This window comes from Miscanthus floridulus, chromosome 19, assembly GCF_019320115.1.
Source record: "Miscanthus floridulus cultivar M001 chromosome 19, ASM1932011v1, whole genome shotgun sequence".
Lineage (NCBI taxonomy): Eukaryota > Viridiplantae > Streptophyta > Magnoliopsida > Poales > Poaceae > Miscanthus > Miscanthus floridulus.
The window spans coordinates 57,853,502-57,869,708 of record NC_089598.1 but is presented as its reverse complement, the minus strand read 5'-3'; the positions used below and the strand labels follow the sequence as shown (position 1 = coordinate 57,869,708).

The 16,207-nt window shown below is 45.0% G+C and overlaps 1 protein-coding gene and 1 pseudogene across 1 annotated transcript; both read left to right on the top strand.

Annotated features, from left to right (window-relative positions):
- Positions 1-1,409: 1,409 nt before the first annotated feature.
- On the top strand, positions 1,410-9,517 carry LOC136526085 (protein decapping 5-like). Its single transcript, XM_066518857.1, has 10 exons — positions 1,410-1,449; positions 3,052-3,179; positions 4,503-4,571; positions 4,660-5,580; positions 6,348-6,417; positions 6,529-6,605; positions 7,211-7,396; positions 7,481-7,591; positions 7,686-7,919; positions 9,275-9,517. The coding sequence occupies exons 1-10, from the start codon at positions 1,410-1,412 to the stop codon at positions 9,515-9,517; spliced, it is 2,079 nt and encodes a 692-aa protein (XP_066374954.1).
- Positions 9,518-9,557: 40 nt separating this feature from the next.
- Positions 9,558-13,674, top strand: LOC136526084 (uncharacterized; annotated as a pseudogene).
- The last annotated feature ends 2,533 nt before the right edge of the window (positions 13,675-16,207 follow it).

Below are 16,207 nucleotides of genomic sequence, written 5' to 3'. Positions count from 1 at the left end.
AGCTCACTCCGCTCGTCTAGTACTCGCTACGCTTCGGTCTAAACAACCTTACCCTTTCCGTCAATTATAGCTATTGCCTAAGAAAATACCTAGCAATCGACTTTCCACCCAAGAGGGAAGTTGATGGGGATTTTCATAAGCTGTTTGAGTTGAACTGACCATTTTATTTATTCCCGAAGGCAGGGTTAAATGCACCAGATTTTTCTCAATCATAGCTAGCTTGATGTTCAGGTATATGCGTATGCTTTGCCTTGCTCAAGGGTGCTGATCAAGTCAAGCATATTTTATTTAGACTTGTCACAATACCAGCCCGAACTGATATCACGATACGTTTATTTTTGGAATATTATTGTTGAAGTATATTATATTGCCCTTTGGTGGGTTGTGGTGGTGTCTGGTTCTCCTCACATTCGGGCCATGTTTAGATTGCAAAAAATTTCAACCTAATGAATAGTAGCACTTTCGTCTTATTTGATAAATATTGTCCAATCGTGGACCAACTAAGCTCAAAAGATTCATCTCGTGATTTTGAACTAAACTATGCAATTAGTTATTTTTTTTACCTACATTTAATGCTCCATGCAAGTGGCTAAAAATTGATGTGATGGAGAGAGAGTGAAAAAACTTAGAATTTGGAGGTGATCTAAACAAGGCCTCGGAGAAGGAATGACGGCGGCGCTAGGGCTGATGGTGAGGAATTTGGGTTCCTTTTGATAACCTAGCTTCCAGCCCATTATCCTTCACCCTGTTCGCTTGTTGGTTTCAACCAGCCCAAACCAGCCAACCAACAGTATTTTTCTCTCACATAAAACCAGCACCAGCCAGCCCAAACCAGCCCAGAAACCAACCAGCGAACAGGCCGGTCCCCTATCCCAAAATTCCAACTGTGCCTGCACGTGCTCTCTCCCACACCTTGCTTTTAGGTTTTTCTGTGTTTCAGTGCATGCGCTCGTTCCCACCTGGCCACCCCTGCTTGCGGCAGGTGACTTGCTATCGGTTTGATGCTGTCCAGCATTTAAAGCAGGGCCTAAACGACACGCTACTGTTTAATTGGCCTTGCAGGGACTAAACGACACTCTGGGATCTGATCGTCGCTTAATCGCGTCCTAATTGTGCATTTAGTTACGTTTTTTTAACACTGCTCATGATTGCAACTTGTAATGGCTAATGCAACCGAGTATAGAGTGCTGACCGATGATTAGTCTTTAGGCTAATGGATAACCATTTGTTAGACAATTCACAAAAATCACAATTTTGATCAACTCGTGTATGGCTGTGCGGTCCATTCCCTAAGGAATAGATTCGATTCTCAATTTAGAATTTAGAAACTACACTAAGGGGGGAAGGGAACCTACGGTGGTTTCTTCAGCCTTGTGGGCTAGTGCCTAAGTCGCCCTCCTACGTGAGTCATGCTCCATGGAGTCAGCTACCGGTGGATCAAGGTGATCGGTGAGTTGTAGCGCGACTTGCTTCGTGCGGCGTGGCTCAGGCAACATCAATTAGTGATGCGTCTCGGTGCTTGGCTGCTACCTTTTTGAGTTTTGGTGCTTTTTGGGGCCATATATACAAGTGCTAGCACTACATATATTATTACATACCTGGAAGTGGTGGCCTTTGTTTCGGAGGGCTGGAGCAGCCACCCCTCTGCTCTACACTTAGGACTGGCCCTGGGCTAGAGTGGCCACCCCTCTGGCCCACCCTCAGGACCGGCCCTGGAATTATCCGTGCTTTTTCATACTCATGTCTGGCTAAAATTGTAAGCTAAAAGGGTCTTAGGACCTTACTCAACTTTGGAATGTCTAGTCACAGCAAAGTCGAGAATGGCATGGCTTCAAGGGTCCCATTGTGTTTTGTTACCAAAACTGGGAATTACTTGACACCTGTTTTAGTGTGGACAAAAAGGGTAGATCTTATTTTTAGGCCTACATACTTGAGTTCCAATATATATTCCTTGTTGGAGATGTTTATGCCACTTAATGTCTTTTTGTATCGTGTGCTTGTTTAAACACAGCTAATCTTCCGTGGTCAACATGTCAACTGACTTGCTCCTCTTTCGTAGAGGCTAACAGGCAAATGGCCCCTTTTAGGCATTGGGGATGTGTCTACATTTTTTATTTTTACCACCCTTAGGCCTTGTTTAGATTGAAGAAAATTTCAACCCGATGAATAGTAGCACTTTCGTCTTATTTGGTAAATATTGTCCAATCGTGGACCAACTAAGCTCAAAAGATTCATTTCGTGATTTCCAACTAAACTGTGCAATTAGTTATTTTTTTTTACCTACATTTAATGCTCCATGCAAGCATCCAAAAATTGATGTGATGGAGAGAGAGTGAAAAAACTTGGAACTTTGAAGGGAACTAAACAAGGCCTTAGTATAGTTGAATCAGTGAGAATTCAAAGTTACACAAAGTGTACCTGCCTTTTTTCATAGAGCAAATAGTAATCTTTGAATGTTATATTAATATAATAACTGGGTCCTATATTTATTTAGCAAGTGTCTGCTTGCTCCTTTTTTTTAGTTTAAGTAATATCCTTATCTATTATATCCTTATCTATTATTAGCGTATTTGAGTATCTATTATTTTCAAAACCGTTTCATTTATAGATAGAAGGTAGCTATCTAGCCTGCCTAGATGGTCATCGAAACCAATTAACTTTTAGGGATCCCCTGTCTAGACTTTAGACGAGTTAGTATATGAAACCTGATTAATGCCTTTTTTGGTCAATGTTCTGGTTATTGCACTGCTACATGGCCATTAGCTGATTTGTTTATTTTGAAATTGTAAGATTGAAGGGCTTTTGTTGTTCATCGATCTCAAATCCACTGTACTTTTGATTTATGTTTGCTGTATAATGTCAACTAGTAGTTCTCCACAGTGGGAGTTTACAGCAACTTACATTTGTTTCATTTGTCCTTGAAGATAACAAGATGCCTTAAACATTTTTTCTTGCAGCTTTCATTAAAAGACACCTGAAGCTTACCCCTATAGTCCTTTCAGCTCAAAAAAGTTATTTGTTGTTTTTTGTCCATTCTGATTATATTAACAGGTCACTCTTTTATGTACCTTGGTGCAGTTCGCTCATTTGGAACTGAAGGTCGTAAGAAGGATGGCCAACAGATTCCTGCCAGCGACAAGATATATGAGTACATACTCTTTCGAGGAAGTGATATAAAGGTAATTGTATTAAGGGCGCGTTTAGTTCCCAAATTTTTTTGGGTTTGGCTACTGTAGCACTTCGTTTGTATTTGGTAATTAGTATCTAATTATGGACTAATTAGGTTCGAAAGTTTCGTCTCGCGATTCTCACCTAACTGTGCAATTAGTTTTGTTTTTCGTCTACATTTAGTACTCTATGCATGTGCCGCAAGATTCGATGTGACACTTTAGGTTGAAAATTTTTGGAATCTAAACAGGGCCTAAAATAGAAAATATACCATGTGTAGAACTTATCCGTCGCGAGCCTCCTCCCGGCGCGCTCTCTGCCTCCGCTGCCACCCGTCATCCCTCCCTCAGGCAGCGTGGCCCTGGATCTGGGGGCATGCCGCCTAGCCTCCGCCTACCCCCTTAGGTGAGGCAGTGCCCCTCCGCCTAGCATTTAAGCGTGTCTAGGCGAACGCCTTGTGGAACACTTTATAATCTAGGTTGTTTGGATCCCTAGATTATAGGTGCTGAACTATAGGATTTGGTCTCGTGAGCACATATAATCTCCTATTGGTAGGTTTGAGAAGGACTTTAGGATTACAATAATCTGTTGATTGGATTATTATTGTCCAACCATAAGAGATCATTTATCTGATTACTATAATCCAAAGGTTATCCAAACAAGCTAGATGTGCCACCGTTGATTTCCATATCTTATTAGTTATTATTCCTTGTGCTAATCAGTATGGTAAACTTCATTGTCCATTTTAATCATGTAATTCACATCATGTTTAGATGCAGCAACTGGAAGTGCTAGAAAAACAAATTGACTATTCCAAGCTCCTGAATCAGGCAACTCCCTGGTTCGCTGTGGAGCAAAGCCTTTGCTGATGCAGTATAGCTTGCTGGATAAGGGTATTGAAGGAAAATTTTGGAGGGTGCAATTGTGTCCATAAAGATGTTTGTCTGCGATGGGCTCTAGTTAGGTTTTGTTTTTCTTTTGAATCTAAATCAGGAGTGTGTGTCACGTCATGAATCGTGGATTCTAATAAGTATTGTAAGAACTTACCTCCATTTTATATGGTTTTACTTAACTGATGATATCTATCATGAAGTACATATAATTTGTGATATCCTATTGTACATATTGAGGTCCTAACAGCTTTGTTCATAAGCATCCCCAAAACCATAGTGATTGATTATCTGAGTCAGTTGCCTTAAATTCGTATATTTTTTTCGTTGCTGATTCACTGTTTTCGTTGATCCACCCATATACTTTTCCCATTGTTCATTTGCTTTTCTGATACTTCTATCATAATCTTCCCAATAGTATCTTAGCCTTACCTTTTACTGCAGGATTTGCAAGTCAAATCCTCTCCACCATCTCAGTCAGCAACTTTACACAATGATCCTGCTATTATTCAGGTAATCTTTTGTTACTCCAGTACTTGAATTTAAATCCTTTTGTGTGAAGTATGAGAGCTGGCTCACTGTTATTATTCTTTTTTTGCAGTCACATTATCCTCATCCAGCTTCGCTGTCTACAAGCTTGCCTTCTGCTGCAAGCACAACAGCAGTTAATCCTACTTCACACAATGCTCCATCCATGATTAAGATGCCACCACCATTTCAAGGGAATTTGCCCCCTTACCAATCTGGCACCAGCTTACAGTCATGGAACTCGTCACCTATGCCATCATCAGTGAATGGCACTGGCCTTACAATGCCACCAATGTACTGGCCAGGATATTACACACCACCAACTGGGTTTCCTCATCTGCAGCCGCCACCCTTTCTTAGGCCACCACACAGTTTGGCTGTTCCACAGGTCCTGCAGCTTCCTGTACAATATACAGGACTTGGATCTTTACCTGCTGGATTTCCAAGTATGCCAGAGCTTCCTTCTTTTCTTCAACCTGGTAATAGTAATAGTTTAAGTCAAACTTCAGGTGTACCTACATCTGTGTCAGTACCTGCTTCATTGAGTACATCAGAAACTGAATCATCAAGAAGCCAACTGCCAAATAAGTGGTCATCTGATTCTGCTTCTGTAGTGTCTGTGGGTTTTACTCCTCCATCTGTGACTCCTTCAGTTTCGACAGATGAACCCTCCATGCCTGTGTCACAGGTCTTGCCTTCTCTGGTGAACAGTAAGCCAGTAGCTCTACCTGACTCCACCGGGCCCTCTCTCTCCACTGTGCCTGTGATTGTACCTGATGCTTCAGTGCCTACCTATCTATCATCATCTCAGCCACCATCTTCTAATGATGCAACTCTAGTCAATGTTGCGGAGCAAGTTCCATTGGTAACTCCTGGGAAACTTCTGTCAACTACTTCCTCTACAATTGTATCATCTCATGCCTTGCAAACTTCTGCTGTGGTTCTATCCTCTAAGGCTGCCCCCCTCTACGGTTCCATCCTCTCAGGCTACATTGTCTGTAGCTTCACCCACACAGGTTGCTTCCTCTTCTGTTTTGTCGCAACAGGTGGAAGTGACCAGTGAAAGTAAGCCAGCCAAGCAGCGTGAGTGGAAGTAAGGATGGCAACCGATCGGGTTTGGGGCGGATATCCGCGGGTTTCGGGTTCTGCGGGTTCGGGTTTGAGGATGGTTTTTCACCCACGGTTTTCGGGTTCGGGGCCCCGAAACCAATCGGGTTCGGTTTCAGGTTTGGTTTTTCACCCGTGGATATCCAATGGATATCCGAAATAAATCATTTGAAATTAAAACTCATGTTTTATAATATACTAATAATAATTTGTTTACTTAGATTATTAAATTTATTTAAAGTTGACTCATGAAAATATTTATTATTTGTTGCCTCTTGTTTATACATGTGAATATGTGTATATATATCCGCAGGTTTCGGGTATCCATTTGGGTTTCGGGTATCCGTTCGGGTTTCGGGTATCCGCGGGTTTGGTTTTGGTGATGGATTTCCACCCGAATCGGTTTTCGGGGCGGATTCGGGTTTCGGTTTTGGGTGCACGGAGACTCCACCCGATCCCGTTGCCATCCTTAAGTGGAAGGCAAAACAACCTGTGGTTGCTACACCTGGAAATAAGGAGCCCATATTGCCTGCGCCAAAGCCCGTGCTTCAAAAGGTACTGGAGTATATCTACTCCATAAGGCTCAACTTAATCTGCATACTTTGTGATCACTTCCCTTCTCATTCATCTAATTCTTTTGGTTTCAGCTTGTAGGAGTTTCCTCGTATGTCCAGTACAACAATAGAGGCCGGGGAAGAGGAAGAGGCCGCGGAAGAGGAAATGGGTATGCTTATCTGAAAACATGTTTTATCCTGCTAACTTTGAAAATATAGAAATTTTTTAGATGTGAGGTTGCTCTGTTTATATTCTTGTGTTGCGTTATTGTCACTCAAAGAAAAGGCCATTTCTGATTTCACATCCTTAGAGAAAGCACTATCAATAAGTTTGGTCCTCTTGACTACTTTGTTTTTGGTATTTTTAGCATTCTTTTGTAGCCTGAATACTTTGTGCAAGTATAATGTAGAAAACTACTCCCTTCATCCCAAATTATAAGACATTTTTTGCTTTTTTAGATACATGGCTTTTGCTATGCACTTAGATATGCACTGTATAGATACATAGTTAAAACAATGTATCTAGAAATACCAAAACGTTCTATAATTTGTAACGGAGGGAGTACAACATAGCTGGACCCTATTCTGATCAATGTTATTCTTGTTTGGTTGGCCTGTTGGGGGCTCCCTGTTATTAGACTTTTCCTAATTTTGGGCTGCAAGATTTTGCAGTGTACTATCCTAGTTTGTTTTTCTTCATAAAATGTCTTCAAAAAGTATTTTGTATGTTTGTGTCAAACTGTCAACCATGTGTTAATCAAAGTTATCAGTTTATAAACAAACCATGTCATCTTTTAGTGCCATAAAGTAGTGACAATTGTACTGTGAAATGCATATGCGTTTACTAGCATGATGATGCGTCTTAAAATGCCTCTGTTCTGTTTTCAGCCCCTTGAGGACATTCTTTAGAGTCTGCTTTGCTTTTTTATTAGATTGTAGTATTCACTGTCATTCTCTCTACAGCAATCACATCCCATAACCAAGTTCACAGAGGACTTCGATTTCATGGCAATGAATGAGAAGTTCAACAAAGATGAAGTTTGGGGCCATCTTGGTAAAAGCATAGGGCAGTTAAATGATGACCCAAATGGTTACGAAGATGATGTTCTAGAAGATGATGAGATATCTCCTAGAAAGCCAGAAGCTAAGGTATGAGTTCTGTTGGATTGCTTGTCGTGATTTACTATTCAGTATGTTGGATGCTGATTAACCATTTCTCTTGTGCCTGAAAAGCCTGTGTATGTTAAAGATGACTTCTTTGATTCACTCTCTTGCAACACAATTGACATTGGAGGGAGGAATGGAAGAATGAAATTCTCCGAGCAGAGGAAAATAGACACCGAGGTATTGACAGACATTGAATCTTTACCTTTCCATATCACCTTAGCATTCAGTGCATATGATAATTTATTTTGGCTGTAGACCTTTGGTAACTCAGCAAGGCATCGACCAATGGGCATCCGAGGTAGGGGCCCCCGTGGTGGGGGTGGTGGCCCTCGTGGTCGTGGCTATTATGGTAGAGGATATGGATATATGGGTAGGGGCCGTGGCTACTCTTACCCAAATCACCAGTCGTGATACCTCGGTGTCTGGAAGCACAGTGAATGGCAATGGCAAATTGGCCAATTTGCGTAGTAAACTGAGATGTATCGCAGATTACAGTGCTGCTGTTGTAAGTGCCTATTAGAGGTTCCTTCTGCTATAGATAAAATGCCTTAATAGTTTGTTTACTGATGTGACAATTCAAGAATCAGTGTCAGTTTTATTGATGGTAGATTGGAGTAGAAGCTTTCGCATCTGTATCTTTCTTGTCAGTGTCGATGGTAGGTGGAAGCTGTTAGAAGACTGGTAGATGTGACATAGATCTGTCCAATACCAACACAAAAACAAGCACTACTACTGATAATCTGATACAATAAGGGATAGAGTTCAGGGTAGGAAAAGGGATAGAGTTCAGGCACTAGTACTGACGATCTGAAACAAGAAGGGGGAGTTCAGCGTAGGGAAGCAAGCAGGGGAAATCGATATAAAAGTTGTGGAATGCAAACAAAGGATGATACACGATACACGAGACTGGAGCAGCAGGTACACGAGAGTGAGTGGATCGGTAGAGGAAGAACATTAATACTTTAATTTCAAATTATAAGCCATTTTGGCTTTTCTAGATATATAGCTTTTGCTGTGTATTTAGATATAAATATGTCTAGATATATAGTAAAATTATTGTTTTTTTCAAAAGCTAAAACGTCTTAAATCAAAGGAGATACAATTCCTACGCATTGGGAAGAAGTTGTTCGCTAAAGCACATTAGGATTGTGATAATGTCATCTCCACTTTAATACTAATAAGAGGATTAGTGCACGGTACTATCCAGCAGTCCAGGGCAAAGGTACTTCCAACTGCTCCTGACCGCCCCTTGATTTTAACCTTTCAAAAAAGATTCACTAATTTAAAGAAAAACAAAAAAGGAATTTCATTGAATTGTATTTTTATTGATCAATTAGAATTGCCTTCTTGAACTAGAGAGAGAATGAGATAGACGTGTTATGATATGATTTATAAACTATTGAAGTATCCTGTAACGACCCAAAAATCGGTTCCAGTTTTCAACCTTGGATGACGACCCTCGGAGAAATTCCCAATGTGATATCTTCAGGACTTTGAGTGAATCCTCAATTGATTTTGAGCACTCTCAGTTGGTTAGTGCTACATTCCATGGCTCAAACAAGTTAAAGCTAAGCAAGTCAACCTTTGGTCAACCAAGAGTTTGCATCAAGGGATCATCTCTTGAGGAATGCATCAAGCTCAAAGAGCAAACCATAATAAAATATCAATATATGGAATTAAAGATTTTTTTTTGTGAATTAGTATTGTTTTCTTTTCTTTTCTTTCATGTGATGCTTCCTATATTGTAGTAAAATAAAATCAGCTGGTAAGGAAACTGAGTACAACATCCATTCAGAATAAGGAGGATGCTCGCATGTTGCGGTAACTGAAATGTAGTTTTGACTTAAGAAAATATTTCAGGCCGCCATGTTACCAAATCAGAGAGCTTTCCACCTCCTGACGGAACGGATTCGATCTGCGTCGGAGATGCGGGTACCTGGCCAGAGGGCGGCGGCAGCGGTCGGCCATGAGGCGACTCCGAGGTCCGAGACCCCTCGCTTGCTGTCCTCTCTCTGCTGCGTTCAAATCGGCATGGTGGCGAACGATTGGTGTGGGCCGTATTCTTTTGGGCCCGCGGATTTCGACAAGTCAGATGAGCTCTGAAGCTAAAGCCCCGCCGCCCTAACTTCTCTCTCTTCCTTCTACCGCCGCCGGCGCCACTCGCCCACCGCGCCGGAACGCCTTGGTGGTCTCCCGCTTATTAGCGAGCCTCTCCCCATCCCGCCTCCGCGCCCCCTCGCACGCCCCTCCTCTCGTCCTCCTCCACCGCCTCCTCTCCTCTTACGCCGCCGATGCGTCCTCTTCTACCTCCTCCGCCGCGGAGGACTACCTCGTATCCCGCTGCGGCCTCACCCAGGCGCAGGAGCTCAAGGTCGCCGCGAAGCTCTCCCACCTCCGGTCTCAGGCCAAGCCCGAAGCCGTGCTCGCCTTCATCGATAGCACCCTCGGCATCCCCGCCGCCGACATCGCCAGGGTCGTCGTCTTTGACCCGACATTCCTCTGCGCCGACGTGGAGAAGAGCCTTGCCCGCCGCGTTGCCGAGCTTCGCGACCTCGGCCTATCACGGGATGAGATCGCGCGCCTCGTTACCCTCGCCCCCAACTCCTTCCGGAACAGATCCCTCCGCAGCAATCTCGAGTTCTGGCTTGCCGAGCTGGGGTCCTTCGACAAGCTCGTGCAGGCTCTTAGGTCGTCCTCCGGCTTTCTCAGCATTGGTATCGATACGGTTGCCAGGCCCAACGTGTCCTTGCTCCGGCAATGCGGTATGAACATTTCTGAGATGGTTGGCAACAATATGTACTCCAATCGGCTGATCATTTTGAAGCCGGACCTTGTCAAGGATGCTGTCAAGCGAGTGGAGGAGTTGGGCTTCAAGCGTGGAACAGTGATGTTCCGCCGCGCGCTTACTTTCGTTGCTTATATGGACAAGGAGCTTATCTCCAGGAAAATGCAGCTGTTACAAAACCTTGGGTTCTCAAAGGCTGATGCATTGGCAGCGGTGAGAAAGTGTGAAGAGGATATCGTCAGCAGTCCACCGAGGGGTATCCCACGATAGTAGATTTGTTGGTGGGGTGTGCGTAATCAGGAACCTGATGATGACACAAGGTGCAGAGATAGCGATTTAGACAGGTTCGGGCTGTTTGATCGACGTAATACCCTACGTCATGTATTTTTGATGTATTGTATTGAGATGTAGTAGATAGTTCTAGATGGATCTTGTCCGCTAGAGGACCCCTACCTCTCCTTATATAGTCTGGAGGGACAGGGTTACAAATAAAGTAGCCTATTGGGTACTATACAATGTCTTGCGGTGCACGTCGAGCAGCGCCATGCACGCCTTACCTTGTGGGCGGAGCCACCTCTGATGGTGCGGCCCATGTCTTGTCTTGAGGATACTGGGGGTTATACCCCCACAGCTAGTCCCCGAGCCTGACAATAGGTGACATAGTCGCGTGGTGCCAGGATCAGAAAGTAGAAGACCAGCCGAGCAGGCAGCCAGTCCCCGGGCGTAGCCTCGAGATAAAAAGCGCACATTCACCGCAAGGTGAAGTGTGCCCACTTAGTCCTCGAGCCTGCTAAAAGATGAAGAATGAATCTTGTAGCAGGGTCCAAGGAAAAGAAGTCAAAGCTTGCTGACGTCGTCTGACATGCGCATATCAAGACCCCAGACGTGCTATCCAAGATCAGCACCCTGATCCGAACAACATGGAGCAGCTTGATAGCACGCTGACGAGACGTAGCAAGATCCGACCACCAAGGGAGCACCGAGGAGCGAGGAGTCCCCGGCGATGTCCGAGCACCGAGGAGCGAGGAGTCCCCGGCATCGATGGCGATGACCGAGCACCGAGGAGCGAGGAGTCCCCGGCGTCGCTGGCGATGTCCGAGCACTGAGGAGCCCCAGGCAAAGCTGGCGAGGTCCGAGCACCGAGGAGTCCCCGACGTCAGCGGCGATGTCAGAACACCGAGGAGTCCCCGACGAAGCTGACGATGACCGAGCACCGAGGAGCGAGGAGTCCCCGGCGTAGGCGGCGATGTCTAAGCATCGAGGAGTGAGGAGTCCCCGACGTCGCTGGCGATGATCAAGCATCGAGGAGCGAGGAGTCCTCGGCGTCGCTGACGATAATCGAGCACCGAAGAGCGAGGAGTCCCCAGCATAGCTGGCGATGTCCGAGCACCGAGGAGCGAGGAGTCCCCGGCGTCGCTGGTGATGACCGAGCACCGAGGAGTCCTCGGCATAGGCGGCGATGTTCGAGCACCAAGGAGTCACCGACGTAGCTGGCGACGTTCGTGTGGTGAAGTGTGCCCACTTAGTCCTCAAACACGAAGAATCCGAGCGTTGAGAAGTAATCGGCGTAGCTGGCGATGAAGTACGAGCGGCGAACAGTCTGGTCAACTGGTCGGCGGCGAAGTGAGCATTGAGTAGAAGCGATCGGCGAACAGTCCGATCAACTGGTCGACGATGGAGTCCATGAACCAAGCGGTCTGACCAGTTGATCGGTGAAGAAGTTCGAGCACCAGGTGATCCGATCACCTGGACGATGATCCTTCAATACAAATATATAGAACGGGTAGTATATGACGCACAAATAAATAAACTCCGGAGAAAAATCAGCAATGGTGATGAAATGGCGTATGCAGTTCGACGATCAGTTGGCGTGAAAATATATTTATGTTTAATATAAACCGCTCGAACAGTTAGTGTGCAGCTGAGTCTCCAGCCCTAGCTAGCCCATAGCCCATAACGTCGAACGCGGAGCCCGTGCACGTGTAGGAGGAACAGGCATCACCAAGGAGTCACTGTCGACCACCCATAACGCAGAGCGCGGAGCCCGTAGCACGTGTAGGGAGGAGCCAGAGATATGACCGTCTCTGGAGGCGTCCGAGCATCAACATGACTGTTCGAGGGTTCGAAAAATTATTTGGAGAGCAAATATAGAGAAAACAGCTCGGAGAAAAGTTATGGCGATATACGAATATTGGAGAATATTTAGAAAAATATTAAAGCATGACTTAGCTTGATTGTCGCCGGATAGAGTAGTCGGCGTGTCGCGATGTCCTTGTAGATGCATATGGCTAGGCAGCTCGGACGCTCGCTTGACAGCTCGGACGACGAACACAACTTCTCGGAATTCTTGATCTGGTCAGAGTAGTTGAATTCGACTGGCGGAATTGGCTTGTCGATGACGTTGCTGATGAAGCGGTTTAGGATCGTGACAAGGTGGTTGCTCCTAGGCATGGTTGGATCTTGTCGTGAAGGGTAGCAGCCACCGCTGCGCTGTTGGTGGTCGTATGGGTGTAGCGCCGCATCGTTCTAGGGAATCATGTAGCGCTTGTTGGCAGCCAGGCATCATGATGAGATCCGATCGGTACATGGAGAAAAATTAATCTGGATCATATATTTGAAGAGCAAATCGATCTAATTAAGAATGTTGCTAAGAACGACTCACCCGATTTTTTTAGTTGTCGATGAAAACTGCCATCTGCCTCGCCATGGATCAAGCGCACACCCCTACCTGACGCGCCAACTGTCGACAGAATATCGTCGGTAGTCCACCGAGGGGTATCCCGCGATGGTAGATTTGTCGGTGGGGATGCGCGTAATCAAGAACCGGATAGTGACACAAGGCGCAGAGACAGCGATTTAGACAGGTTCGGACCGTCTGATCGACGTAATACACTACGTCCTGTGTCTTTGGTGTATTGTATTGAGATGTAGTAGATAGATCTAGATGGATCTTGTCCGCTAGAGCACCCCTGTCTCTCCTTATATATAGTCTGGAGGGACAGGATTATAAGTAAAGTAGCCTATTTGGTACTATACAATGTCTTGCGGTACACGCCAAGCAGCGCCGTGCGCATCTTGATCTTGTGGGCCGGACCACCTCTGATGGTGCGACCCATGTATTGTCTCGAGGATATCGGGAGCCATACCCCCCACAGCTTCCGATTGATTTCTTGATGAAGGATGTCGGTCTGGAGGTATCATGTATACTATTGAGCGGCGGTTGTTACCCCGACATTGCTTGCTCAAGGCTCTCAGGGAGAAGGGACTTCTGAAGGATGAGCGGGACTTTTTATGCCACTGCTTCGATGAGTGAGAAGATCTTTGCAGAAAAAGTTTGTGCATCCTTTCAAAAATCTTGTCCCAGGCCTCACCGATGACTATGCCTCCAAATGTCTGGGAAAGGCAACGGGTGGAATCAGGCAGCCAGAAGACTGAAATGGATCTTGCTGAGGCTTGTAGTGGAAAGCACAAATAGGTACTTTTTCAAATTTGCCATCTGTGCAAATATTGCTTTCTTCACCATTTAGTTGTTGATTCATATGATTCTACCTACTTACTTTGTAATCAATTTCATTTTTGAATCACATACAATGGGTGTATGCTGCACTTCAAATGGTAAACTAAGTGCTCGCCTCATGTGTTAGACATAAGAAAGATGAACACTTATTGTTTACATGGTTTAGTTGTGTCGTTACTTTTCTAGTTATTAGAGCATCTCCAATAGTTCCCCAAAAAATGATAAATCAATGAGTTTTCTGAGTGGCTAAAAAAAGTTGAGAGCATATTTGTTGGATTTCTCCAACGGTTTCTAAAATCCCGGTCCTAAAATATTAGAAGACAAACTATTTCTAAATCATCCTAACCACTTTTATATTTTCTTTCTCTCTTATTTATTTGCATTAGGAACCTTATCATACTCTTTATTCTTCCTCACGTCCTTTCACCTCTAGATTGGCTGATGGATGCGCGCGCGTATATATCCGCGCGATTAAGTAGAGTTTTCTATGTGCAAATAGATTGGGAGTTGAGATAGGGAGTTGTTGGAGAGCAGTTTTTTTTAATCTTGCCAAAAAATAGAAGGGTGGGCCTGGTGCAAGCGGTAGAGTCTTACCGCCTGTGACCGGAAGGTTCCGGGTTCGAGTCGCGGTCTCCTCGCATTACACAGGCGAGGGTAAGGCTTGCCACTGACACCCTTCCCCAGACCCCGCATAGAGCGGGAGCTCTCTGCACTGGGTACGCCATTTTTTAATCTTGCCAAAAAATCTAGATTGGGAGTGGCTTTTAGAAACTCTTGGAGATTATTGTAGAGACCAGAGTCTTGGAGCTAAGTCCGCCTATGGTGGGGCATCTTTGGTGTCCCAGCATAGTAGGTCCCAAGTCCTGGTAAAGGAGGAGGGTTGTGTTAGGCACGGCGAGCCAATGTAAAAACTTAGCCACTTTAATGGAGATGAAACCCAAAAGAATCCTGTTGGGGCGTAACCCAAACCCAAATAAACCTTGCATTTGAGGGGGCTTGTAGCTTGTTGCTCTACTTTGTATGTTATGTTGTACCCAAAAAAATTAGGTTTGCTCCTCTTAGAAAAATAGCTCCTTTCTGTGGTAATCATACAACAAAATGGCCTCTAGCTGAGTTAGTTAGGTGGCTTGAGTAGCACACCTCACGTCCTAGGCTCGACTTCATGTGGGAGCAAATTTCAAGTTGTTAAAAAATTTCTCTCGTTTGCCCCACGTCAAAGCACAAGTCTAAGGCTAGACCCCGGTTATGGTCGTTCTCACATGAGCTATGGTGCCAGCGATACTACGCCTTGAGCAGAAATGACTTTGTCTCAATAACAGAGTGGTCACCCTATGATCCGGTGCGTCTGTATGGCATTTGGCAGATCATTCGGTGAGGCCTAGTCCTTGGCTATGGAAGTGTCCCTCCCACTGATGTGCATCGTATGATCTGGCGTGCCTCCATGGCACTTGGTGGATTGTCCTGAGTTCAACTTGACTTAGTGATAAATTGATCAGATTACTAGTGTGCACCGCATGATCCGGTGGCGACCTCGTGACTCCCTTGCCGACCATTCGGTGGGCCTAGGTTGACTATGTGATAAGTTTGGCCAACTCCCTATGCTGCATTGTATGTTCCGGTGTGACTATGTGACAAACTGATGGACCATAAGCTCATTCAATCACTCGCAATAGGCTTACTCCATCGTGGCTAGAGCTCGCTGGGTCTGAGAAACAAGAAGGGTACTGTTTTACTGTACCAGTCTGGTACATGTTCTTAAACTGGCCACAGAAACCAGATACAGATCTGTCTTCAAACCTTTATACAGTGCTCCCACTAAGTTAAGCTAAGGTCTTGTACCATGCTCTAATTGGAACCTATAACACCAATTATATTATATGCTTCACCTTCCAGATTCATTGAGGCCAGCTCAGTTCTTCAATTGCAGGTATATTCCCAACTAATCATTGTGGGAGACAGCCAGATGAGCACCAACATATGATCTGGCATCGGCAATGGTGGCTGACGGTTCATCCGGTGATGTCAGCTTCTGTTAGCTTTTTCTAATGGCTAGTAGCCCCTTCACCCTCCATATAAGTGCAACCTCTAGCTTATTGGAGCTGCTCTTCCACCCCATTATTGTTGCCAGTTTGCCACCACTTATAGAGAGGATTATGAAGCTGTTGGAGATCCATCCAAGTGAAGAAGTGAGATTTTAGTGTTATCCTTGAGTACTACCTGTGTTCTTGCTTGGATTTCTTTGAGTTGGAGCTGAAGACTTGTTACCTTTAGTGATTACCATCACCTAGGTGGCCCAACAGAGGACTTGGTGACCTTCCTCAGTGGAGTTCTTATTGAGGAGGCTCAAATTGGTATACATGGTTTGAAACTCACCATTCCGGATTGGAGAATGGGTATTCATGAGGTGAAGTGGAGCTTAATTGAGTCTTGGTGGCTATTTGGTCCTCCAACATGGACTAGGGTTTGTGGAAACAACCTGACACCACGGGAA

Bases quoted from the DNA above. Each gene is read 5' to 3' on its own strand.
- LOC136526085 (XM_066518857.1), top strand. From the start codon at position 1,410: ATGCTCCATGGAGTCAGCTACCGGTGGATCAAGGTGATCG. The intron at 6,418-6,528 runs GTATGCTTATCT...TGTCACTCAAAG, and splicing joins GGCCGCGGAAGAGGAAATGG to AAAAGGCCATTTCTGATTTC. The intron at 7,920-9,274 runs GTAAGTGCCTAT...AAAATATTTCAG, and splicing joins CAGATTACAGTGCTGCTGTT to GCCGCCATGTTACCAAATCA.